Genomic DNA, 26,535 nt, shown 5'->3' with positions numbered 1-26,535 from the left:
GACTGATGGCACTGTAAGATCTGTGCTTTGAAGGAGGCTGGCGCAAAGAATAAAGGGAGAAGTTTATTTTCAGTTCTTCTTGGGTTCATGGTGGCTTTGAAATGTGTTTCAAATAGATTTCAAGTATCTCCTCCTGGCCAAGAGAGGTTTAAGGGGAACAGTGTGATGATAATTAGTTTTTAGACCTTCAGAGTTTTTTATTTGCTTAGGTGCTTGCAGAAATGTTACCAGAGTTACAGGTGGTAGGAGTGAGGTGAGTAGGGAAAGTGAAGCCACTAGGCTTATTTTTTGCCATTGTACTTTCTGCTGTTTCCTTAATCACCTTTCCATTCTGAGATAATTGACACAAGGCCAGTTTCTTCAGATGTTTTTATTCTAAGGAAATAGTAATGAATATATGAAACTGTTTTTGCTTTCATTACAGCCAGCAAAATAGGGTTTTCTAACCAGAAATAATGTTTTACTTGGATGAGAGATTTTCCTGTCTTTAGAGATATCATTAGTTTTTTGGATGTTAATAAATTGTGATAGAAAAACTGAGGAAAGAAGATGCTCTGAAAAAACTGATTTATTTGTGAATTAATGGGATTTATTTTCTGAGAAAAGCAGAGGAAGTTTTAGCACATAGGATGTGTGAAAGCAAATTGAGATACTGCAAGAATCTATTATGGATGATTATTCCAAGTGAGTTAGGAAGGGCTGACTCTATGTGATCTAGTAGCTCCTGATTTGTATTTTGTATAATCCTTACCAGGAGTAGCTATATTTGCTGTTCTGCTGATTTGTATTGCTAGGCAGACTTTTCGAGGATAGCTACAGCATAACTTATATTTAAGTAGTTAGAATAATATATGTTTTATTTGCTTAAAAAAAAATAAAAGCTTTGGAATACTCATTCTGGGTAAAACACTTAACTCTTCTCGTAAACTGTATCACATGAAAAAGTTTTTAAAAAGCTACCAAGCCCCAGTCAAAAAAAAAAAACCAAACCAACCCAAAGCCCCAACATAGCTGTCTACAAACAAACAAACAAACAAACATAACCCTCAACCTTATTTTTTTTTCCTCTGATTAATGTGGAATGAAAAACTAAATGCTGGTCACTCTGAATTTGTTGGGTATGCACAGTATTCAACTGGGCATTTATATGTGAGTTATGTGTTTTCCTCCTCAAATATGATTTTATCAATCTCTTTACAGATGTGTGGTACTTTCTGACCCTTTGAAAGACTCTTCCCGTTCTCAGGAATCTTGGAATGCCTTCCTGACTAAACTCAGGACATTGCTTCTCATGTCCTTTACCAAAAACTTAGGCAAGTTTGAAGATGACATGAGAACTCTGAGAGAGAAGAGGACAGAGCCAGGGTGGAGCTTCTGCGAGTATTTCATGGTCCAGGTAAGAGTCTCTTGATACTGAAGAAAATACTTGAGTCCTAGTTTTAAAAATGGTGGGGTTTTTTTGTTGTGGTTGAATTTCTGATACTTTTAATTTTCTGATCATTCTTTGAGGGCTGGGGCAGGAATTATGTAGACTGGTTTAAAAGCAGCATTTTTGGATCCTGTTTGCAGCAGGTTTGGGTTACCTAGTAATTCAGTTAATGCCATAATACAGTTTGCTGCTGTTAAAAAAGCAGAATCTCTTCAGGCTTGTCTTAAGTTTTATGAACCTCAATTGAAGCAAATGAATTGCATCTAAAAAGTTTTAGTAGTTGATCTTGAATTTGGGGTAATGTCCCATTACTGTGCCTGTTCAAACACACTCAAACTCAAAATTGGTACTTAATGTGAATGCTGCTGTTTCCTTTTTCAGATTATTATGAGTATTTATGGAGATGATGTTTAGAAAAATGTCTCTTTTGAAGTAATTCATATAGAGAGTGCCTTGAATTCTATTTTTTAATTAGTTATAATTTTGTTTTAGCTGGTTTAGAGAAAAGCAAGAACCTCTTGTTGGATAAAATTAAAGGTCTTCATTCCTTTGGAATTTTCTGGTCCCTGTACAGTGCTGATCTCCACTCCACCACATCCTCATGTCTCCTTTGACTGCATGTGCTACCTTTTGCATAGGATAGATCTAATTTTGAGACTATTTCTACTTACCAGTTTGGCTTTGTGTACAAAAGCCCCTTTTATGATACACTGCAATGGATGCCTTCATGGTGTAAACTGAGGGGAAAACATTAGTACTATTATGGGAGATGAGTCTTCAGCATTTATTTATTTATTTATTTATTTGAATTAAAACTTTTAATAGATCTATGAGCAATATCTTGCAGTGAATCAGGATCTGGATACACATCAGAATTTACTGGCAGAGCTATATGACTTAGTCTCCTTTTGTGAGCCTCCCTGAGTTAGGAAGAAATCTGCTCCAATGGCAGGTTTTTCCATATGTGTGAAATGAACATTAGAAAAAGTAGTTCCTGGAGCTCTGTGGATGGATGGGGACACGTTATAATACCAGTGTGAATAATGTCAGTAACACACTCCCTGTATTGCTTGTGTGCCAAAAGGAAGAACTGGCCTTTGTCTTTGAGATGCTGCAGCAGTTTGAGGATGCACTGGTGCAGTATGATGAACTGGATGCCTTGTTCTCTCAGTACGTTGTCAACTTCGGGGCTGGTGGTAAGTGTCTGAAAATGTGAAATTAATGTCGAGTGTATGAGCTCCTTCACTGTGCTGAGCAGCCCTGTGCTTTGGGCAGTCACAGTGAGGCTGCACTAGGCAGTTTGTGCTCGATTTATGCTGTGTGCAACCTCAAGTGTTGTTTCTGCTCTCTGAGTCTTAGAAGCAATTTTTAATGAAAACCTGTGTTTTGCTCTAATGGGATGATTGTTACAACCAGAGCCCTGAACTACGAAATTACACAAGTGTTGATCTGGCTGAGATACAGCTGCTGTTTTTACAGCTTACTGCTAGGTTTTTCACTAAAGAGCTTCCTGGAAAAGTGCATTCAGTGTTGCCTCAAATTACACGAGATGTTTGGTAATCACTGCAAAACTTAATAGAAGTAGGTGCTTAATCTGCACTACAGAAGATTTAACTTCATTTTTGAGAAAAATTACTGTGCTAGAAGTATCAAATAGCTTTAAACTGTTTGAATGAGCTAAAGCACATGATGTTATATAACAGCTTTAATCAGGTAGGTTTTATGAATCTGGTGAAAATGTAGTGCAGGAGTAATTGCAGTGAATAGATTTGTGCTGACTGAACCCAATGCAATACCTGAAGTGGGGGCACATCCATCCATGATGGCTGAGTAAGAAATACTTAAGCAGATAAAGTTTGGTTTTTTTTGAACTTCAGGTAGGCTTAATAGCTAAGAAATAAAGTACAAACTGATTGCCAAACAATTGCACATACAATTAAGACAAAATGCCTATGGGAATACAGTGTTGTGGAATTCAGTTATCTTACCTCACTGTAGAAGTTCTGGTGGTGTTTTGTTTTGATTTTTGAAGTTAAGACATGAAGTCATTTATCCATGTGATAAAACTTGGGATGGACTAAGGCAGCTCACAGCCTCTGGAGGGAGGATGAAGATGCTTTCCTAGAAAGCAGTGGTTGATTCTTGGATATTAACTTTGTTTACTTAGATGGTGCAAACTGGCTGACGTTTTTTTGCCAGCCAGTGAGGAGCTGGAATGGTTTAATTCTGCGGAAGCCGATAGACATGGAGAAGAGAGAGCTCATTCAGAACCAAGAGGCAACACTGCTGGACCTGCGCAGTTACCTGTTCTCTCGTCAGTGCACCTTGTTAATCTTCCTGCAGAGGCCTTGGGAGGTTTCCCAGAGAGCACTGGAGCTTCTTCACAACTGTGTGCAAGAACTCAAGCTACTGGAAGTGAGTCAGTGTCATCTATTCCATTATGTGAATGATTTTATCCAGTGATGATCTAACAAGATGTTTCAAGTTTAGCTGTCGGTGACCAGCGTTCAATAAGCAGTGGCTGGGAGTTACCAAAATGATGCTGTAATAACAATTGGGCTGCAGTTGATTGTGTCATCATGAGGATGTCTTTGGCAAGAAATTTGGAGACATCACATCTGAGAAGCAAATCTGTTTAGTTAAAGTATTTTAGTCTTCACCTGAAAAGTTAACTTTTCTAAATTGGTAGTCATTTGTCTGTTTCTTTCATGGATTTATTACCAATCTGTTGAACTGTAGTTCCCATAATTTATAGCAGTGTTGTATTGAAGGAAGTAAGGGAGAGTGGTTATTATGCTGTTATGCAGGCTAATCCTCTGTAACAAAAAGAAGAGATTATTTCTGAATATAATTTTGTGACTTGCTCATGTCCTCACCCCATGGGTGCTCTGTTAGTTTTATCTGTGCCATTATAACAGCAGCTGCTACCTTTTGCCTGTCTGACATCGTGGTACTAAGTTCCATCTGCGTTTAAAAACTGCAAATCTGCTTCAAATGCTTTGCTGACACCTTCATGTGTTCTAAAACTAATGTGTAATTCCCACAGTATGACTTGTGTGTGTATTTTGTGGTGTGGTTTTTTGTTTTTATTTTTGATTTCCAAAATGCAGACTTCTAGATCTCTGGAGGTACTTCCTACAGTTCCCCTTTTGCTGCACTCCAGGTCTGCCCTGTGCCCCCAGTGTTTGGAGCTTTCCTCTGCACTGTCTCTTATTTCTGCTGTTCCTGTCTTGCTGTGGTGATCCAAACTGAACGCAGTGTTCTGAGAGACAGTGACACTTCATTGTGCATAGCATGTACTTACCCCTGTTGTGATCCTTTTCCTAATGCAGGCAAACCTCTTAACGTGGCTTGACACCACTGAACACACAGCAGAAATCTCAACTACTCTGTTCTTAGGGTCTTTGTATTCCTGAAAATTCTTTCAGAATTCAGATCTTTATTATTTCTTCAAGTGCATTGTGCTCATACTTTGAACTTTCATATCCCATTAGTCACCTAGTTTATTATGGGGTTTAGGACTTTGATAGTCTTTCTAAAAAGAATATTTTTGCAGTGGTAATTAACAGGATTTTGAGATGCCATTATTGTGTCTATATTCCATATCTTTAGTTACGTTCATCTTTATCTTAATTCTTGAAAATATTCTAGTATCAGACTCTCTTGTCTTTATCTTTCTCTTTTTGTATGTGTTTCTTTGTTTTTCATCTCCATTTTTTAATTAGTTGTCCATGACAGATGTCTTATCCTTTGATGAATAAGCTTATTTTTGTGAAGGAATCTTAGAGACTAATCTGTTTTATCCAGGTTTTTAACACTTCCTGTATTTTTAATTTCAGTCTCAGTTAGAACCGATGTCTCCTATGGAAAGTAGTAGTCTACTTACAGAAATTTTTCCTAACTCTGTTTTCCTTAAGCTGAGTTTTCAGACTTGGAATTTTTTCAAGACCTATTAGTCTTCCTTTCCTTCTCTTGCATCTTGATGAATGTATCAAATCTAGTTAATATGTTTCATGAACTAATATATCTAAATTATTCAGGAGGCAGCAAGAGTCGGGCTGTGCTTTGTGTACTCATAGAGTAAGCTCTTCCAAGAGGTTCTGCTGTGTTGTATCAAGAAAAGTACTTTTGCTGAAGTATTTTCTCATCTGACTATGCTTTATTTCCCAGTTAATTTTATCTGTTCACCTCCAGGTCTCAGTTCCTCCTGGAGCTTTGGATTGCTGGGTGTTTTTGAGTTGCTTGGAAGTCTTACAGAGAATAGAAGGCTGCTGTGATAGGGCTCAAATAGATGCAAATGTTTCCCACACAGTTGGCCTGTGGAGCTATGCCACTGAGAAGGTGAGTGAATGATGTGTTGGGGTGGTGGTATTACTGTGTTGAAGTAGAAAATTTGTTTCCCTGGAACAGATTTTGTCCTTTTTGTTGTGGAATTTAATACTGGGCTCTGTACATTGTCTTGAGTCTAGTCTAGGTGAGACATCCATGTTTATAGCCACTTTTTCCTCTGTCATTTGAGGCCCGGGAATAACAAGGGTTTGTCCTCCTCTTTTTCTAGCCCCCCCCCCCCTTCCTCACCACTAATTTGATAATTAATCACTGGTTTACTTAAACTCCAGAATGAGCTCAGTCCATGTTGACTGAGAGGGAGAGCATGTGAATTTCAGATACAGCAGAAAAAATGCCCAGATTTGGATGCATTTACCATAAAAATAGAGATTGCAGCAGTGTGTTTACACAGTTGACTATTTCTCCAGTATGTTATTACAGCAGCAATAGACCCCTACCTTCATTGAAGGTGTTACCCTTGGTGGCTTGTGAAAGAGGCAAATAATTTCCTTTTTTTCAGTCACCAGCCTTTACCATAAATGTTCTAAAGTGACCTTTTCAGTTTGGGTAAACTGCTTCCCAAACTTGTCAAGTTCCACTTGTTTCTATAAAAGAGATAATGTTTGAGGTTGCTGCTGCTTTCCACTGTTGAAGAACATTTTAGAAAGAAGGTAAACTCCAGAAACTACTGGAATAACCTGCTGAGGTCTTTGTGGATGTTTTTGAAGACCAGCATACATTCATCCTCTTGTGGGCATAGCCTGTAGTATATTTGCTATTTATTTTAATCATAGTTCGCTCATATTTCAGTAAACTTAAGAATCTTCTAACTGACCCTTGTTTTATTACAAAAGCAGAGAAATACGATTTCACCTTGAATAATTATTGCTAAAAAAAAAGGAGGGGGGTGGAGATCAGAATAAAGGAGGTAAAGAATTGTTTAAAATGGCAATTGGTGCATCAGATTCTTCCCATGCTCCTTAGATGTTTCTATGGAAGATAATTTCCAGCCTGAGTTGGAAATGTTTCTCCCATCCATCATTTTTCTAACACAAAGGGTAAAGGGAAGAATTTTAGGATAATGAGTAGCAGTAAGGTGGAACTGACTGAATGAAGAAATTTAGCAACTAGCAACAAAATTAAGTGGAGTTAAAAATAAATTACAAAAAAAAAGTTTATGTCCATCCGCATTTTTTATGGTGTGGAGTAATGTGACAAGCTGAGACCTTTATTCTTTAGTGGGCTTACCTTTATGGCTGATTGAGTTTTCTAAGTAAATTAACCAAACAGCCAATAGACAAGAGCTTCTTTAATTCTGGGTGTTGAGCCACCAGCTGCTGTCTAGAAGGGGTTTTATGGTAGTTAACTCTATTAACACTGTTAGATGTGCTAATCTCTTTTTCAGGAAGGTTTTCACCTGAATACAATACTTCAGGTGAATTTGCAAGCTGCCTAATCACTCTACTGGAGACTGCCTGCTTTTCTTGATTATACATTTTTCAAAAATATAGACACAGCTATTAGAAATAATCCTTGGTCATAGCTGCTGAACATCTTCAGCTTTGTTTGTGTTTGTATTGAAAACCAGAAGGATTTACTCAGATTAGGTGTTGTGCATGTAGGGATCTGTGTGTACAGGCACATGTTCCAATATTTGAGTCAGTAACTTATATGCAATTTAATTCTTTATTAAATTAATTTATACTCTGAGAATAACAGTTAATTTTGAGATCCTGTAAGCAGCATAATATGAAAGCAATGAAAATGGAACCATGTAATAGAATAAGAGGGGTTTTATATTGATTTTATAGCCTATTGTAAGCAAGCATCTTGTTTCTCTTCTAGTTAAAATCTCTGGGTTACCTGTGTGGGCTTGTATCAGAGAAGGGACCCAATTCAGAAGACCTTAACAGGACTGTGGATCTGTTGGCAGGGCTGGGAGCAGAACGCCCTGAAACAGGTACTACCAGGAATGTAGGATAGCTGACATTGTCTTAAATACAGAGCATATAAATGCATCAGTAATACGAATTTTCAAATATTCCTGTAGATTTATATATACACATGCTGATAGAACTTTATCTCTTAGAGGTTTCTTTAATATGTGTTTAGCATTTTAAATTACCAATGCATCTCCTTACTGTTGCAAGTATAAGTTTTCCAGTGATGCTCCACTTATCAGCATTTAGGTAAATGGTCTTGAACAGCACTGGATTTAAATAAAGTTCTTAATGCTTTCAGACAAGTATTTAAAATAAAATTATTTGAAAAACAAATAGAGCATGCTTGTTCAGGTGCAAATAGATAACCTGCACCTGGAGCTACAAAGTGATACTAGTTTTTAGTTTTCTCTCCACTTTCTACTGGAGAAGAAGCAGGGATGGGGTGGGATGGAGTGCATACAGACTCTTCTAAAAATGCATTTGTAAGTGACACCTCTTGTTCTGCTTTTTTCTAAAGCCAATGCATCACAGAGCCCTTACAAGAAACTCAAAGAGGCCTTATCATCTGTAGAAGCTTTTGAAAAACACTACTTAGTAAGTATGAGTTTTGCTTATTTATAGTGGTTTTGCATGTTTCCATTGTGCATTGAATAGGGCCAGAGTTTTCAAGCCTGAGAAGATGAATTGAGAACAGAAATCTGTATTTCCATATTTTGGTATCAAAGGTTATTTCTTGCATACTGAACGCAGCAAGGCTGATTTGTTTCACAGCTAGAACCCTGTAGGGGCCCCAAGTTTCAAATATTTGCATTAACTTTAATATTTACAGTTATGAGCTGGAGGTTATTATCTGTAGGTATATATATACTTAGATATTAAAAAAGCCAATGTCATTCCTATCATGTTCTGCTATCCTAAATTCAGAATTAACTGAATTTTTCCCAGAAGAATATTGATGTGTGAATTCAGCTTCCTTTTAAATGGTTTGGGCTTGCATTTTGCAACGAGTATTACATGATTAAAGTTCTACTCTTGATTTATTTTCCCATATAAACTATGGGATATCTGTGGATAATAGGGTTGTACCTGGCATAGATTGAGGCACAATGTGTATTCTAATGTTGTGCATCTTTATTTCCTGACAGCTCCCCTGCTGAGGAGCCACTGTAATGATTTCAGGTTTTTTTTGTTTTGCTGGTTCTGTTTTTCAAATAGAAGATTGTTAAATGAAGCAAAAAAACCTTGACTGTCACAAGAATGTGTTTGATTTTTGGGGGTGCTTGGTTTGACAGATTTTGTTGGGTTGTTTGTTTTGGTTTTTTTTCCTTAAATAATTTTCTGTTAAAATTTCTCAGATTTGCAGTACTGCCAATAAAGTTTTCTGGGGAAAACTGGAAGGAAAATGTTTTGGTTTTTTTTTTTTTTTTAACATGAAAACTATTTGATAGTTAATTCTGCAAAGTTTTATGAAAAGAAAAAAATCTCAAAACATTTTGTCTGAAGATACTGGGTTTCACTTTTGTTCTTCATTTATTTATAGGACTAGTTGTGTAGCTGAATCAAAATTAAAATCTTCAGAGTTGCTAGTTGTTCTTACAAATTCAGTTCCAATATACACCTGAAGTCTCTGCTAAGCCCAGCAGTAACTTCTTAAATATAAGGAACTAAGTGGGATCTGTAGTGTTTGCCAGAGGAATTGCCATTTCTCTTTGTATTTATGACTGCACTTTTATGCAATGGAAATTCAGATGTCAGATGCACTATAAAAAATTGTCTTCTGTGTAGTTGTCACGTAAATATGTACATTTTATGCATACCCATATTTAATCCAATCCTGTCCTGTATTCAGTGGAGAAGAACATAGAATTAGTTAAAAATTCCAGACACAGCTAAGATAATTTATTTGCATTTAAAAAAAAAAAATCTTCTCAGTTTGAAGCCATTCCCCTTTGTGCTGTCATGATGTGATGTATTTTTTATATTTTTATTTATCTGGCCAGAGGTTATTTTCGACTTTGGAAAGAAATAGGGTGGTTGAATACAGTCAGTGTGTGTTGTAACTGCTAATTTTGTGAGAAAGGTTTGCTGCTGTTATTAAAGCTTAGGGCAAGGGGAGGAAGGTGAGCCAGGGGGAAGAAGGTGACACTTGGACACTGTGGCTGCATAGGAAATTACTCCTAAAGATGAGGGATACACTTCAATTTGGGAATGCAAGCAAAATTCCTTTAAGGCACTCTTGTGAAAATAATTATTCTGATTATAAATTAGCATTTTGAGATATGGGATAATGACCAAGTGCAGGAGGAGTGAAGGTGACCTGTTACAAACTGCTGTGTGTTGTGTGCTCAGGGCAAATGTGACTCATTCTGGGCATTTTGTTGCAGTAAGAGTCACTGGCTATGAGTTTGTGTGAAATACCATATAGCTGCTAAAAATACATAAAGCTTATAATGGTTTCTTTTCTTTTAAACAGGATCTGTCCCATGCCACCATTGAAATGTACACAAATATTGGAAGAATTCGCTCAGCTAAGCTTGTGGGAAAGGACTTGGCAGAGTTTTATATGTAAATGACTCTTTAAAATGTCTTAAATGCACTGCCTTTGAAAAGTTTGAATATTTTCCCTGAGGAAGATATGCTGTACTTAAAAAGGAATTCTAAAAAGTATTTTTTAAAATGTAAACAAACCCTATTTCAGGTTGTATTTCAGGAGAAAAGAAAAACAAACAAAAAAATAGCAATCTTTAACAAATTTTAATTCTCATCTTGTGATTTTGTACTCTTACCTTTAACTATCCTATGTTCTTTAGCTTGATCCTTTCTTATTCTCGGGAAAAAAGGGTGGGAAAGATAAATATAAACTTCAAAACAAGTCAGAAGCCTCCTTAGGGAGCAGGCTATAGTAAATGGAGAGTTATCTTAACTACATATATGGACTGCATCTATCTAAAAAAAAGCCAGAAAAAACATGTCTTTGGAGAGTAATCCGTTTCATATTTGAGGTTATCATTGCAAAGTGGTTGTTTCCCCTCCTGTGAAACAGTGATTTTATTCCTGATTTCCAAATATGGATTTTTGTGTTTATCTCTCTTGTTAAAATCCACTGAGAAAACCTCTTGCATTTTGTTTTTATATAAATGCTGTAGGATTTTATAATTGTTTTTATGAGTTAGCCAAATAAGCACAGGTATTGTTTAGGTACTTAATCATGTTTTTTTGTTTTTCTTATTTAGAAGACTTTGGGGGTTCTTTTGGAAAATATGTTAGGGCATGCTTCCCACCAATGTTTGCTTAAGCAGTCTGATCTCCAAGTTGCAACAGGTTCTCCTAAATGAACTTAAATTTTCAGCTGAGGGACTAATGTTAGGTTTAAATACTGCCATGGAATTGCTGTGTGGTGATAAAATTTTCATTGAAGTTTTTTTCTGCTTTAGAATTTTTGAGTAAGCAAATTTTTAGTTAACTGTCAGAAGCTTTAGATGGCTTTTGTTTCATTTGTGGGAGGTATTTTCACCTCATTTCCTCTAACTTGGTATATATCTGGATATAAAGCCTTTCATTGACTTGGAATATTGACATTAATTGCAGTTCTACTTGCTTAAGGGAATTGCAGTAATGGAAGGCCCATATGTTTATCTGTTACCAGAAAATTAAAGATCATAGTGGTTCACTGCAGTTTGTCCTGCATTTACTTGGTGTTCCTCCCCCATCACCACTTTGAGAAAAGATGTAGACAGTTTTCATGGCTGAAAAGTTTCTTACATTGCTCTGTGCTCATGTCTTTATTTTCCAAGGAGGAAGAAAGGTCCCCAGAAGGCAGAGGTGTATCTTCAAGGAGCACTGAAAACCTACCTTGCTGAGGGCTGGGCACTGCTGGTCACACACACGAGGAAGCAGCTGGCTGAATGTCAGAAACAGCTTGGGCAGATAGAAAAGTATCCTCTAAAATGCAGATCCAGAACAATCAAAACTGGAGAAAATGAGGCTTGGGATTATTTTTCTGACTTATCTCTAACTTTTATTTAACAGCAGAGACTGCTCTTGAGTCTGAGCTGAAACAGCTGAGTTATTTGATACCGTAGAGTTTATTTTGGGGGTTGTTCTGTTGTGCTGATTTTTTGTTGGTTTGTGTGCTTTTAGAACAAGGCACACATTATACGTGTCAGCCTCCTTTGCAAATTCTCACATCACTTTTAAACATGCTTAAATTTTTCTGCTTCAGTGCAAATGCTCATAAAGAATCTGAGCCAGTTCTGTTGCATTCTTAGCTAAATATTCAAGTGATCATTTATATCCCCAGCACTTAAAATTGTAAAGAATGTCTTATGACTTGGTTATGGAAGTGATGCTGTAACAGCTGGCAGATTCTCAGTTAGGTACATTGGAATAAAATAGAATACTCAAGATTATTTAGTGCTAAATGTTGGGCAGTGTAATGCAAGACACTGTGTCTTGAACTTGCACACTGCATTTATTTTTGTCAAATAATGAATTTTCTATGCTCATGAATCTTTTTAGATGAGGCAAGATTGCACTGGTTAATAATGGATCATATTTTTAGTACATCTGCAGAAGAAGTATTGGGATTCTGCAGTACTCTCAGAAAATGGTAAATCTTCCATTGTTTCTTGTCTAGTGGAAAAGTGTGATGATAACAGCAGGTCTTGTCTCTAAAGATCAGAAAAGCAGTACTTGAATGTCTTTGTTTTTGGGTTTCTCCCTCGTGGTTCCTTAACTTCATTAGTTATCTCCAAACAAGCAGCCTTTTAGCTGGTGATAATCACCTAACAGAAGAGGAACGCAAAAGATTTTGCCAAGAAATACTAGATTTTGCCAATCAGCAAGCAGAGAACCAAGGTAAGTCTGGGTCTTAAAATTTAAGCATCTGGTTGTTCCCTAAAGGTAGACGGGGAGGCCTTTTTTTTTTGGGTTCATTATTTTGTTATTATTTCTACTTTTTGTTATTTGTATTTCTGTTATTTTATTATTATTTCTAAACTTGTGATCTCCAGTTATAAATCTACAGTAATTAAGAATAGTCAAAGATAAAAGGGTAATTAACATGTTCATCCTGAATACTGCAAAGTCTTTGTTTTCCTTCAGCTATATTTCTCTGCTTTAACAGCCCATAATTTACTGTGTGTTGGGTTTTTTCAATTCCTAACCTATCTTTGTCTCTCATTGCTGGCATGCAAGTGGCAGCTCTGTGATGGTACTTCCTGGATTTTGATGTTAGATCTGTTCCCAACCACTTGCAGGTTATTATTTTGTCCATCCCATTTCCTGTCTTTATTCTTCATGCTGCTTCTGTACTACCTTCTTGACAGATATTAATCATAATTCAAATTCTTAGGGAGTACTTCCTGTAGATCTGAAGACTGCTTATTTTTATGCAGACATTTTTTCTTAATGAATAGATGTACCATAAGTAATATGTTACTTTAGACTTGATTCTTAATTAATTTTTGGTACTGCCTCAGGGTTGTTTTTGGAATGTAGAAAAGAGAATGAAAACCCCTTTCATAGAAAAGCTGCTGGCTCAAGGTGCCAGCCTGATTATTAGTTTCTGAAACTTGTACAAGCTCTGGGAAGTTTGTCACTTAATGCTGCTGTGTTCTGTACTAGTGAAATGTTCAACTTCTGCTTGGACAATCTCTCTTAATTCAGTTGGTTTTAATAGCCTGGATGTGGAAATTGTAGTCGAAGTAACTGTTGGAAAACAAATCTCAGCATCTTGAAGTCTCATGCAAGATAAAAAATTGGAAAGCATTGATTTGTTATGAAATGATTCATTGTGAAAAGTTGTTGATCCATTTAATTCCAGGGTTTCAATTTTTAAGAGAAAAAGATTTGCTCATCTCCAGCAGCACTGGAGAATAATTAAACTGGAGAATAATAAAACTGGAGAATAATAAAATCCCTGTTTTTATCTTTCCAGGTCAAAAGGTTATTTTGCCTATGCACTCCTTTGCCCAGCTGAAAACTCTGCATTTTGACCCTCCAAATGCTGTTGTCCACGTGGGTGGAAAGTTGTGCATTGAGTTGACTTTGCTGAGCCAAATGCCCATCCCTGTCCGGGTGGACCAGGTTGCCATCCATGTTCACTTCAGCATTGAGAAGAACAGCTACAGGAAAACAGCCGAGTGGCTCACCAAGCACAAAACTTCCAACGGTGTCATCAGCTTCCCAAATGAAATTGCAGGCCTGCCTTTGTCAAGAAACAACCTGCCAGCCCTGGAGCTGTGTGAGATGTACGAGCGGAGCCCCTCAGACAACTCCTTGAACACAGCAGGAATCATCTGCAAAAACACGCACATGCTGCTGCGGAGGCAGGAGAGCAGCACTTCCCTGGACGTGCCCTCGGGGCTCACTTTGGAAGATGGGGCTCATGTGTTGAAGTGCAACAACTTGACACTGGAACCAGGGGACAATAAAATAACCTTCAATATTCAGGTATGTTTTCATAGCTGGGTGATTGTAGCACTCGTGAAGGAAGAATTAAAAATAGTGGCTGAGGAAGAGCGTTGTGCTGGTGAGTGGTGCCTGTATTGCTTCCTGTTATACTTGGATCATCCATTCCCCTTAACAGCTTTTTGTTGTTCTGCACCATCATTTCCCTTGCAAGGTTGCTGTTGTATTTATGCTAAAACATACAGATGACTCTTCTACTTGAAATCATTTGAGTCAGCCTTCCTAAACTTATTTTAAACATCTTGACTATTGCTGCCAAAAATTACACGGATAAATTTATATGTAATATAATGTACTGCTCATGAAGTCTGCATACACTGTTGAGCTCATTCAGAATAATGTCTAAAAGCTTTGATGTGGATTCTTTTTCTAGCCCTTTAGTAAGTGATTGTGTGGTTAAATTTGGTTGACAGCCTGTTCTTCTCTGCAGAGGGTGGTAGAATAATTTTTCACTTGGTGGATGTAGTAAACCTTCCTGTAAGAAGTTGAGATCAGCTACAAGTATTTGAATTTAGAAGATGTTAGAATTAAAATTGTCCCCATTAGTCATCTTATCATCTAAGTTAACTAACTAATTAGTTATTAGTTATCATCTGTGGAACGGCAATAATGTCATTTGAACTACTTACTAACCTAATTTCTGAGGTTTCTCATCCTTTCAAAGTATTGGGAGAAGTTAATGGGATTTTGACATGTCAGAGGCCTTGGTGGCTGGAAATGCCGTTTTCTGTAAAATTAATTAACATGTATGTAAAACTGGATTTCAGATAAAGGAGCATTACTAGAGGAAAGCTGTTAGGGACTGCACTGAGCAGGCATTTGGGCTTAGTGGGATCAGGAAGCAATTGGAAACACCAGAAGAGATCTGAATGAAAAGCCAGATAGAGCTGTGCTTTGAATTTGCCTGGTTCTGCTGTGCATCTGATGGCCAGTGGAGGATGGACAGCCTTGCATTTATAATTTTCCTATTTTCCCAACCTTTCCTTCCAGAAACGAATTTTGCTTGGGAAGACTACTCAGCGTGAATCCCACAATATAGTTGTTTAAGGCATGATTTACCCATCCTTAAAGGGAAAATCTGAGCATGTTATTATTTTAACAGTGTATTATTAGATAAAAAAATGAAAGTGTCTCTAAATTTGCAGTATTTGCAAAATATTTACTAAAAATCCATTATCATTGTAGTCATACACTGTGTAACTTCTACTGGATTACACAGCTGGCCAGAGCATAGAAACTGCTGACAGCATGTTTTCTGAATTTTCTTAAAGTAATGCTTAATTGCACCACTTCTGAAGGAAGAGGAATGACTGTGCTTCTGTGATCCAGAGGGACTTTGATCCTCTCTGTAGCCCTTACATTTAAGATTAGCATTATTTATGCTGACAGCAATCTTCCAGTATTTTTTTCCAAGCCTTAAAAGAGATCAGAAAGCATTGTCTAAATTCTTTAGACCAGTATGTATATATTATGAATTACTTTACTCATGCTTTTCTGGTTTTTTAGGGCTAAAATGTAGTGACTTTAATGTCAAAATGCATAATACTGAATTTCAGTCTGGATTTGCTATGTAAATACCTGCATGAGGTTTGAATGTAGAGTTGGTACAGCTTTTCTCCATAACTTGGAGACTTATTTAATTACACCCAGCATTGGTATTTATGTATTATACTTGGTAAAGTGACACATAAAAAAAAGAAAACACTTCCCATTCCCTAGCAGTCCCTAAGAGCAAAGAATAAATATACTAGCAGGTGTTAAAGATTTCCTTTTGTTTTTAATCTTACCGAGAAACATCCAGAATCCCATTACTCAGGGTATGGGAAGAGTTGAAAATGAAATATGTATGTTTTACTTTCTTGTACACATTGGCTCAGGGTGTGTGGTGGGGAATGTGTGAAATCAGTAGCTGGAGCTGAAAGCTGTGCCTTACATAAATGCTGTAGGATTTTATAATTGTTTTTATGAATTAGCCAAATAAGCACAGCTATTGTTTAGGTACTTAATAATGTTTTTTCATGTATGTTGCACTTTGGGGGGAACTAACCAACAAACAAGGCAAAACACATCCCAAAGTAACAAATATGCAGCATAGCTACTACATGAATTGTTCTGATTATTAGTACTTGTTAATTATGATGTTTTCTCTTGAATCAGACAGCACTCTAGAGCTTCTATCTCAGTGGGGCAAAAGGTGCTCCTTTGTGCAAATCTTGTCATTTACTCAGAAAACATATCTGCAGTTTTAATTTGCAAATCCAAAATACCTTATAAAAATGAGATGGAAACATGCTGGTCTTTAGTAAAGGGTTTGTTCTAGAAGTATTTTCTTAAAAAAACCATTCAAATGTTTTCTTCCAAGGCCAAAGAACCTGGGACATACACGCTCAGGCAGCTGTGCACTTCAGTGGGAAAGGTGCAGTTTGTCCTTCTTCACATCTACCCGATCGTGCAGTATGATGTGTACTCCCAGGAGCCCCAGCTCAAAGTGGAGCCCATGACTGGTAGGTACAGTGGCTGTGCTGAAGCTGCTTTGATGATTCCTCTCGTGCTCCTGTGGCATTAGAGAAAGTGTTTCATGGCTTCAGTATTACTCAGTTCACCTTACTCTGCATTTTGAGTATAAAATATAACCTTGCTTTTCAAATTTTCCATCATAATGTCCTGCCAGTGATGGCTGGTTTTGAACAACTGATTCCAGTGCTTGGCTCTGGACACACAGTGTCACTTTTGAACACTGACTTGAACATGTAGTGTCACTGAAATACCAGATGTGATTAGAGCTGCCTCACTGCTTAAAAGTGAATATTTACATTTGTAATTCACTGAGCTCCTTACTGGTTAGGTTTGTGATCACAGGATCAATTAGGTTGAAAAAGATCTCTGGGATCGAGCCCAACCTGTGGCCAAACACCATCTTGTCACCCAGACCATGGCACTGAGTGCCACATCCAGTCTTTCCTTAAACACTTCCAGGGACAATGACTCCACTGTCTCCCTGGGCAGCCTGTTCCAATGCCTATTCTCCCTTTCTGTGAAGAAATTCCTCCCAACTTAATGCTACAGTCCCTTTGATATTTATAAGAAGTAAGTAAGAAATGGGATTCTCTACTAGAGATAATAATATAAACTTATTAAAAATGAATACTGAATACATGCATTGGTTTCAGGGATAGCTGAACACTATTTGTTGTAGTGTTTAAGTGTTTATTAAAGTGTATAAATGGAAGTTAATAGTGGTTTATTTTCAGGCTATTGAGTGTTGCAGCTGAGGAGTTAATATGAATTTTGTGCTGTCATTTCGGTCACAGGGGTTGCAGTGTGTGGCGAAGGAAGGACAGGTCTATTGGGAATTAATGAAATTTGGGACCCCTGTGAAACTGATAGCCATGATTCTGTGTGCACACTGGCATTCCTGTTAGGCTGATCATGTAAATAACAGCATGTGGGTATGACTGGCATCACAGGTGCGAAAATACAGAGCTGTCTGCAACCTGGAGGACTTCAAAAGCTTAGTAAATCCTTTGGGGTATTGTATTTCACTGAATTCTGTGCTGCAGAGCCAGCTCATCTAAGCCATCCAAGATGCATTGGGTTTGGGCTCTGAGGTTGAAACCAACTGTTTTCCCCACAAGTTGTATCTGAGCTGTGTTTAAGGTGTCACATAACACCAAAACCTCACACTTTTAAGTTACCCCAGTGTGTGACCAGCTGTTTGCTAACAAGCCTTAGTGCATTGTGTACTGGAATCTGTTAACAATTCCTGCTCTGTCCTTCAGAAAGCCTTTTGGCTGGCATTCCCCAGAAGGTGAAGTTCACAGTGACCACTGGTCACTACACCATGAAGAGCGGGGACACTCTGCAGCTCAGCAATGCGGATGCCATGCCCATCCTGTACCACCCTGAGAGCAAGGCAGTGATCTACTCCAACACCAGGGGTAAGCCAGGTAGTAAAAATGAATCACCTTTGAAAGGCTGACAAGTTCAGTGATTCTGAAGCAGCCTGTACTTGAAATATTAAGAACACTGGAACTGTTTGTCAGTAGTCATTATTAAGAACAATTATAGGGATTTGCAACTGAGTACTTCAGTCCAAGAAATGTCTTAAATTTTCACCCTCAAAATCATAGTATGAACTTTTACAAACATAGCTGGACAATTTTAGTTTTGTTGATGAAATTCAGAAGGCACGTGAAGCTGCTGCATGTGTGTGTCTCCAAGGTTGCTTGAAGTGAAATTATGAGACTTAACGAGCTGCTTTCACTTTGTAAAAACTTATTTAAGTGTCATATGATGGGCTAAAGTAGCTTTTCAGCTGGTTTGAAGTTTGTTGTTAAATTCCCCTCTTAGTTTCTTCCTGAAGATTAGAAGGAGAATTATTATGTGGAATGTGGTGGTTACCTTCCTGCAGTTTCAGAAGGATAGAGCATTACTCCTGAGAAGTTAAATATTTAACATGTGCAGATTATAGCTAGTTTGAAGAGGTTACTGTTTTATAACAAGGTTTCACATTGCTGTTTTTGCAAACCTAGCTAGGAAGTGGTTATGGCACCACATATTTTTCTATGAATTTCTTTTTTTCCCTTTGTACACAACTATAGAAAAGATCTCCGAGTCATCGTTAAGGATTCAGTCATCAGAAAAGATCACAAGCATCAGCTTGCCAGTGGCTCCTGCATATCATGTGATTGAATTTGAACTAGAAGTCATGTATTTGCCATCAGCCACGGAATCTGCAGTGGAGAAGGAAAATACTACAAATAAAGAAAGTCACAGAAGAAAGAAGCAGAAACAGGACAACTGCATGGCTACTGTTGATCAAAAAGTAAGATGTAGCTTGTAGTTTTCATTATGAAATGTATTTGATCACGGGGTAAACACTTCACAAAATACAAGTGGTGGTGAGGGGGAACTTGCTTGTTTGGAACTTACTTTTCTTCAAAAGATGTATATGCAAAAACCATAGCAGATGTTACAAATGTAAAGAAATTGTAAATATAACCAGAAATATACACTGCAGTTAATAAATTGTCAACTGTTCCCTTGGCTAGTAATCTGAGTTTTAGTGTTTTAACACAGTTTGCAAAGCATGGAGGGTACCTGTGTTTCTGTAAAAGGTGGAATGGTGGTCTTTCAATTCCAGCTTCTGATTTATGGGAAAGATAAAGTCAAGTATGCTGCTTCAAATTAAAACAATTATACATTAAATTCATTTTTTTAAATATTTTGAGCTTGTATTTAATATATTAAATTATTATAAAGACATTTGACTAATAGATCTTATAGCAGTTTATTTGATACTGACCCTTACCAAGTTTTTGTACTGAGATGCCATTGGTGTCTTTTATCTTTTCTTTCTTCTATTCCCCTTCCTTTATTTATAGTCTTCAGAACGGGGTATGTCAGCTCTTAGAGGAAACACTGCTTTGAGATTTCATATCCCACTCACAGGCTAACAAAACCCTGTATTTTTTCAGATTAGTTTTTACATACTGATTTTTTTTATTTTTATCTCTTCCCCTCCTGGAAGCATTAGATATAAACACTTGATGAGAAAAGCCTTGCTTAGAAAGGAGAAGAAAACCAGAATCATTGTGCCAAAGACCACTGCAAATAAGAACTGTGTTCCCTTTTTTCTTCAGGTGACCATTGATTGTCCTTGGTCGATTTACTCCACAATTATTGCATTAACATTCTGCATACCCTTTAATGCCAAGCATTCCTTGTTGTCAGCTGGCAAACGGTAATGTACTCATTATTTATTTATTGTTTCTTTCTTCTTACAAAGTATGGAGCTGGGCTTTCATAACTCATATTTATAGCAGCCTTTTTTTTTTTTAAATATTTAAGTTGGGCTTTTACTGTCTCCCCCCCGGAAGCATGTGCATCTCCTCTCATGTTCTTTCATGACAATAAAACAAATTTGTGGGTTTGGACGTAAGACCATGGGATAAACCCAGTTAGGCTGTTTCTGTGTAGTTCTTTGGTTTTGTTTAATATGAAAGAGGATGTTTTACAGCCTTGTTTCATGGACATGGACTCTTCCAATGTAACTCTTCAGCTTTCACTGAGCAAACTGTGTCGTATTTTCCAGGAAATATGTGCAAGTCTGTGTACAGAATTTGTCAGAACTCTGTTTCCAGCTTTCAGACTACAGCCTAAAAAATTCTGCTGAGTGTACAGATTTGCAGCTGGTACCTCTCAACCCTGCATCTCAACAGGTAAAAATTCACTTGGTGGTTTATAGAATTTTTTCATCTTACAGTTGCGGTTTGTTATTGGGTTTTAGGAAAAAAAAAATCAGGTAGAGACAGTTTTCCAGTTAAATACTGGAATAGCTGTAAGCCAGTTCAGTTGCAGAACAGTTTCTTACCATAGAACCATTGAATGGTTTGGGTTGGAAGGGGATTTGAAGATGATCCAGTTCCAATCCCCTGCCCTGGGCAGGGACATCTTCCACTTGACCAGGATGCTCAGAGCCCCATCCAACCAGGCCTTGAACACTTCCAGGGATGTGGGGCATACACAATTTCCCTGGGCAACCCTGAAGTTTCTTTCAGCCTTGCCTGAACATATTAAATTGTTCATTCTTGGTGGCTAGAAAAAGTATATAAGAACATACTATAATTTTATTAAATTTGACTTTAGATGAAAATATTTTCAGGCACATTTGAATGTGAAGTGTTTCCTTTTAAAACATTTGATTCTGACAGTGAAATGGATCCTTCCTTTTTAAAAAGATGTGCATTGTGAAAAAGATTCACTGTTAGTCATTTTGGTTGCATATTTCCCTAATGCTTTATTGAGTTTGTTTCTATAAACTGTCCCAATGTCAGAACAGACAAACATATGCATGTGTGCATTTCCCCTTCTTTGTGAGAGGAAGGAAGGAGCTAACACTCTAAACATTCTCTTCCAGGTCGTGTACAGTAAGCAATCAATATTCTTTGTATGGGAATTGAAGTGGACAAAAGAGCTTCCTCTCTCCTTGCAGTGCCTGTTTTCAGTCAGCTTTTGTCCAGCTACCTCTGAAGAACAGTCTCTTACCCTGAAGCCGTTCACTTACGAATTCCAAGTGGAAAATTTTTTTGTAAGTACTCCTAAGTATAGGGTAGCATATCTCAACTGAATATGGTTTCCTAATAAATGGAAAGGGAAAATCAAGAAATACATTAGAAGAATTCTGTTTATATAATGAGGTTGATACCTACTTAGAGTCATTGGAAAGTCAGTTTGTGAGTGACAGAACTGCAGCCTGATATGATACAGTGGAAACATATCCTTACCATAGGAATGTGGTGGGGACCATAACACTTGAGCTTAATCTTGTTCCATTTTTTTACTGTTTTCACCTTCTTGGGTTGGTGCCATGGAGATTGTCTGCAGATTACTGAGCTGCTTTTTCCCTGCTGGCTTAAGATTGTGCTCTCCAAAGCAAATTGCAATTTCCAAAATATCTTTGCTATTGAAAGCATCTGAGTTGTTTTTTGTAGTGCTTGAGATGAGCTTCTCAGATGAAATATTTAGGGTTTTCTAGGCCATTATCTGAAATGTTTCTTCTTCCCCTTTATGGATAAACTTTTAATTCCTTTGATCAACTAGGAAGCTCATAGGCTAGGTAGAATTCATTTAATAGGAAGTTATATCAACATTATTTAATCTCATCTCTAAATTCAGTGTTACCCTTTGTGATGCTTGGGTAAACAGCAGCATCATGAGAAGACTTTTGTTCTGTTAAGTCCTTTTGTCTGTTTTCAGTGTTTTCTTCCTGCTTATTGCAAACTGGCCCCAAGCACTATTTCAGGTGTTTGCCTACTGGCATGTAACAACCATTTTTGGCACCTCTATCAGTATCTTCATGGGGTTTTTAAAGACAACTACCTGTGTTAAACAGTGGGGGTTTTCTGACAGAAGTTTAATTGTGTAGGAATTAAAAATCAGCTCGATAATGTGGGCACTGATATTCCAGGGACTATGACAGGAAGAGGGATAAACTAGTTCTGTAGTGTAAAGAGAGGAGCTAAGAAACTGATAAAAATTGTTTAAATAGTAAGATTAGTGTCAATTTAGGAGCATTGAAAGGCTGTGTTAAAGCACAGAAGTGAAGGAAAAATTGGTATTCTCACTGCTGGTATCAAAAATAGATTGAATCAAATTTGATTTGATCTAGTGGAAGGTGTCCCTGCCCATGGCAGGTGGGTTGGAACCAGATGATCTTTAAGGTCCTTTCTATTGCACAGCATTCCAGGATTCCATGTTCTATGATTTTCCTAAACTGAGCAACATAATGAAGTGAACGTTACTTACAAGTGATTCTCACATTAAGAAGATTTAACAGGAGGTGTCTGTTACATGTAAAGTTAAGTTGATACTGTACCCACTGTCCAGTTCAATTTAAACACAAGTAGAATTCCCCCTTTTTCCTGATAACAGCACTGTTTTCTTCCTGACAGACATTGTACCATGTGAAGACTGAAATCTTCCCACCCTTGGATGCAGAGTACTGTAAAACAGGCTCGCTCTGCTCCTTAGAGGTGTCCATCACCCGGCTTGTTGAGCTCTCCGAGGTTGACAGAGATGAAGCATTAACAGAATCAGATGGATATTGCACAACAAAACTCATGTATGAAGGTAAGAGTATTTTTCTTAAGCATTTTGATAAATTTCCTCCTAATTTTTTCTTGACAATGACATCTGCCAGGCTTGCTATATATTCCAGTATTGTGGGTACAGATGCTCAGTAAAGCAGTTTGCATTTTGCTAGACTGGGAATATTTTATTTTCTCCTTATTAATCTACCTTCCACTGGAATAGAAATGTTTTTCAGATTGGATGGATACATGCATGAGGCCCAACTATGGTCCCTTCTGTTTAGGGCTGTTTTCTTACCTTGCACAGCTCTTCACACATAAAAGCTGGTGGGCTTTTAGATACTGCTAAAAGGCAGATTTTCAAAGTGCTCTAAAACTATCCTGAGGGTTCTCCATTTTTCACAGAAGATCTTTATAGTGTTTTCTCTTTATTCTTGCAGTTGTTGACAACAGTAGTAACTGGGCAGTCTGTGGAAAAAGCTCTGGAGTGATTTCTATGCCTGTAGCACCTCGAGCAACTCACAAAGTCCACATGGAAGTGATGCCACTGTTTGCTGGGTATCTGCCTTTCCCTGATGTCAGATTGTTTAAATACCTCCCTCACCATTCTGCTCACTCCATGCAGCTTGATGCTGGTAAGGCCATTTTGACTGCATGGCTACTTACAGAAATTACTCTGCTTTCTCTGTGTTCTTGTGTAAAGAGAAAAGCAGGCAAGAAATATATTGACAATAGATGGACTTGGTCATATATGGACCAGGTGCTCATAGGTGTCTTTGTTACCTTCACTCACAGTCCTGATTTGAAGCTTGCTCTAATGGGAACTTTGAATTTGGGTTACCACCTAAATCGCTGAGGAGGAATAATAAATGCATTGTTCTCTTATATTTCCTTTCAAGATTAGTGTGTAAATTAGTTGTCACTGGATTTATAATCAAGTGAAAGCTGTTTGATAACCCCCTAATCCTGCAGTTTCCCTTTCTGTAAATTGTGTGCCTTCACTAGCTTTGAAATTTTTTCCCAGTTTTCAAGGGATTAAGTACAAAATAAAAGAACTGCTGAAAATTTGTGGCATATAAACCAGATCAGATGAAGAGTTTAAATTACCACAGCCATGTAGAGTATTTATCTGTACTGCTGAGGAGTCCCAGAGCTGTTGTGTGAATTCACTTGTAGAAGCAACATAGCTTTTGTCAGTGGAGCTGCCAGTGTCCATCCCTGTAGCCTGTGACAGATGTGAGGTCATGCTGCTGAAATTCTACTTTGAAAGCAATGTAATTCACTCTGTTACATCTGGTGCTGGCCAAAAGCATGCAGACTGTTGCCTCAGCAGAGATGACCAATAACTGTGAACATGTGTTAAGCTGACTGACTGGGCTCTGAAGTGCCCTGTTAAAGTTAATTGGTAGAATAAAAGTGTGGGGGTTTTTTTGTTTCCAACAGATAGCTGGATTGAAAATGACAACCTGTCTGTGGACAAGAATGTGGATGAGCAGGCTGACAGCAGCAGCATCAGGAGCAGGGGGAGCCTGCATTCCACAGCCAGTGGGGAGCACAAGGGTCTGCCCATGCCCCGGCTCCAGCCCTTCTCCCCGGGCCAGGTCTTCAACAGCAGCACAGGGATGCAAATCCTTGTCATTCCCAGCAAGGACGACCACGTTCTGGAGGTCAACGTCACGTGACAGCTCGGAGCAGAGACCAGGAACCCGTTAGGAACTGGATATGAAAGCACTTTATGGGATAATGACCTGCTCAGTCTTCGTTGCAACATTAACTCCAAGGAGACCTGTGGCACTGGCGTGTACTGGCCATGGAAGCACCAGACAATTGTATCAATTTAAGTGTACAGTGAGGCTTGTGTCAGCTAGTTTATATTGCCACTTTAGTATGTTTTGTGTCAGCTATTGGGTTTTCTCCCTGCAGTCGCATCCCTGCATCACAACAACACAGGGCAACAAAAAGCAAAAAATCCAAATCTTTGGACCACTTCTTTATTTTTGTCGGGCAGCTGAGAGATTTGTTTCATGCTTCCTACATATTTTAGAATGTAGAGTTGGATGATATAATTATCCAAATCTTGAATTTTTATGTAATAATTTACAGGCTTTTCACACATGTGCCAGAAACATAACAGAGCATACAACAGCACATTCACTGGTGTAACAGTTGCTTTTCTGGTTTGGTTTTATTTTGTTTGTTTGTTTGATCATTGTTAATTCCTGCCATTGCAATTTTATATTAAACTTCCATCATTTGCATACCTAGATGCATGGAAGAGCTACTGCTATAAACAATCTTAACTGAACAAAATTCCTTAATTTTCTGAGGCTTTCTCCTTCACAGAGTAGACACTGTGATGTCACATACTATATGATTTTTTTTTTTTTTTTTGGGGTGGGCTTTGGGTCATCCTCTTGCATATTTCTTACCAAAGAAAGATATTGATAGAATTTAATAATAAATTATTTGGCTTATTGAGTTCCCAGATTAATTTCTTTTATTACCATTTCCAAGTGGCTTGGTTTGCTGCCCCAGTTTTTAAGTTGGGGCAAAAATTTCAGTATGATGTGATACTTGAACAGTCAACCTTTCATCATAAAGGCTTAGTGTAATTATTACTGATTAGAGGCCAGACTTGTGCATTCATGATGAAAGAAGGAGGTTGGTTTGATATAGGAAAGCTTGCAGATGTAGAATAATCGTGAAGCAAAGTTAAAACATGTAACTTAAAGAATTTCATTATTTATATCTGAAATGTAAATACAAAAAATGTAAAAAAAAAAAAAAGTGTAATTTTTGTGAATGTTGCAAATCCACCTGTGACTGGAAAAATTACAACTTCTTCTGATGTCCTGCTTCTGATATTGAAACTTGTGCATTTAATGTGAGAATGACCTTTTCTACTTGCAGATCTATAATGGTGCGTTGTCAACAGACTCCACAGAGGAAACAGTCCCACATCAAATACTTGTCAGCAAAACTAAAGTGAGGAGCTGCTCATTAGACAAATTCATTGTTGTTATTTTTTTCTTCTTCTGCTAAATTACAGAGGGGAAATAAAAAACAAATCCTCTTTCCAAAAAGAACCACAAGTAAGTTGAAAAATGAATAGGCACCCTGCACTGGTCTATACTTTTTTTTTTTTAAATTTATTTTTTATTTAAAAATTCTAAATAGATATATAAAGTAGACCTGCTAGCTGAAAATGTTCTTATTATGCATCTTCTTTCTGTGAAGGAATGCCCTTTCTCTGTGGAAATCATACCATTTTATTCTGGATAAAACCCAAAGCATCATTTAGTGCGAATGACTGCTGGGATTCTTTGACTGGAAAAGGTAACAAGTTAGTGACTTTGACACTGCAGGTATTATTAATTCCATTTTCATGGTTTGCTATTAAATCATTTTTCACATTGTTCTGTAATATACTGTTAGATTAAACACATTGTACTAAGATTGTTTAATGAAATTGTAAGCGTTACAGTTCTAAATATACATGTTTTAAAAAGAAATCAGCTTCTCCACTGCTGTGAGTTCTGTTTGGTCTGGAGGAGTGATTGATTCATCTGTTTTAACCAAAGCTGCTGTTGTCTGGGAAAACCAGATTTGTTACCTGGTGTGCAATTAGATACACATTATTTATTTATTTCAGAATTGCACAATCCTGGAGGCTCCATGGTATTCCACAAATCCAGCACACCCCTCCAGACTTTTCCTGCTGTTATTTATAAACAGCAGTTCAGTGTTAGCAGCCTCCCAAGTGCAGCCCCTC

General features: G+C 37.5%; 1 protein-coding gene across 2 annotated transcripts in view; it reads left to right on the top strand.

Annotated features, from left to right (window-relative positions):
• TRAPPC10 (trafficking protein particle complex subunit 10) overlaps positions 1–25,241 on the top strand; it is a 37,127-nt gene extending 11,886 nt beyond the window's left edge. The window contains exons 5-23 of one of the 2 annotated variants that reach the window (XM_082277318.1): positions 1,201–1,396; positions 2,514–2,625; positions 3,597–3,844; positions 5,624–5,770; positions 7,604–7,718; positions 8,219–8,295; positions 10,175–10,266; positions 11,496–11,636; positions 12,446–12,558; positions 13,640–14,154; positions 16,535–16,676; positions 17,952–18,110; positions 18,774–18,997; positions 19,815–19,915; positions 20,267–20,393; positions 21,092–21,262; positions 22,626–22,803; positions 23,204–23,398; positions 24,207–25,241. In XM_082277318.1, the coding sequence (XP_082133444.1) occupies positions 1,201–1,396; positions 2,514–2,625; positions 3,597–3,844; positions 5,624–5,770; positions 7,604–7,718; positions 8,219–8,295; positions 10,175–10,266; positions 11,496–11,636; positions 12,446–12,558; positions 13,640–14,154; positions 16,535–16,676; positions 17,952–18,110; positions 18,774–18,997; positions 19,815–19,915; positions 20,267–20,393; positions 21,092–21,262; positions 22,626–22,803; positions 23,204–23,398; positions 24,207–24,445 (3,292 nt within the window). In that variant the 3' untranslated portion in view covers positions 24,446–25,241. Of the gene's footprint in view, positions 1–1,200; positions 1,397–2,513; positions 2,626–3,596; positions 3,845–5,623; positions 5,771–7,603; positions 7,719–8,218; positions 8,296–10,174; positions 10,267–11,495; positions 11,637–12,445; positions 12,559–13,639; positions 14,155–16,534; positions 16,677–17,951; positions 18,120–18,773; positions 18,998–19,814; positions 19,916–20,266; positions 20,394–21,091; positions 21,263–22,625; positions 22,804–23,203; positions 23,399–24,206 lie in introns of both variants that reach the window. The other variant, XM_082277317.1, reaches the window with a different exon arrangement.
• Positions 25,242–26,535: the final 1,294 nt, after the last annotated feature.

The sequence above is a fragment of the Coloeus monedula genome, assembly GCF_965178545.1.
Source record: "Coloeus monedula genome assembly, chromosome: 3".
In the NCBI taxonomy this organism is placed as follows: Eukaryota; Metazoa; Chordata; class Aves; order Passeriformes; family Corvidae; genus Coloeus; species Coloeus monedula.
The sequence above is the reverse complement of the archived record's forward strand: the minus strand, read 5'-3'. Positions and strand labels throughout refer to the sequence as shown.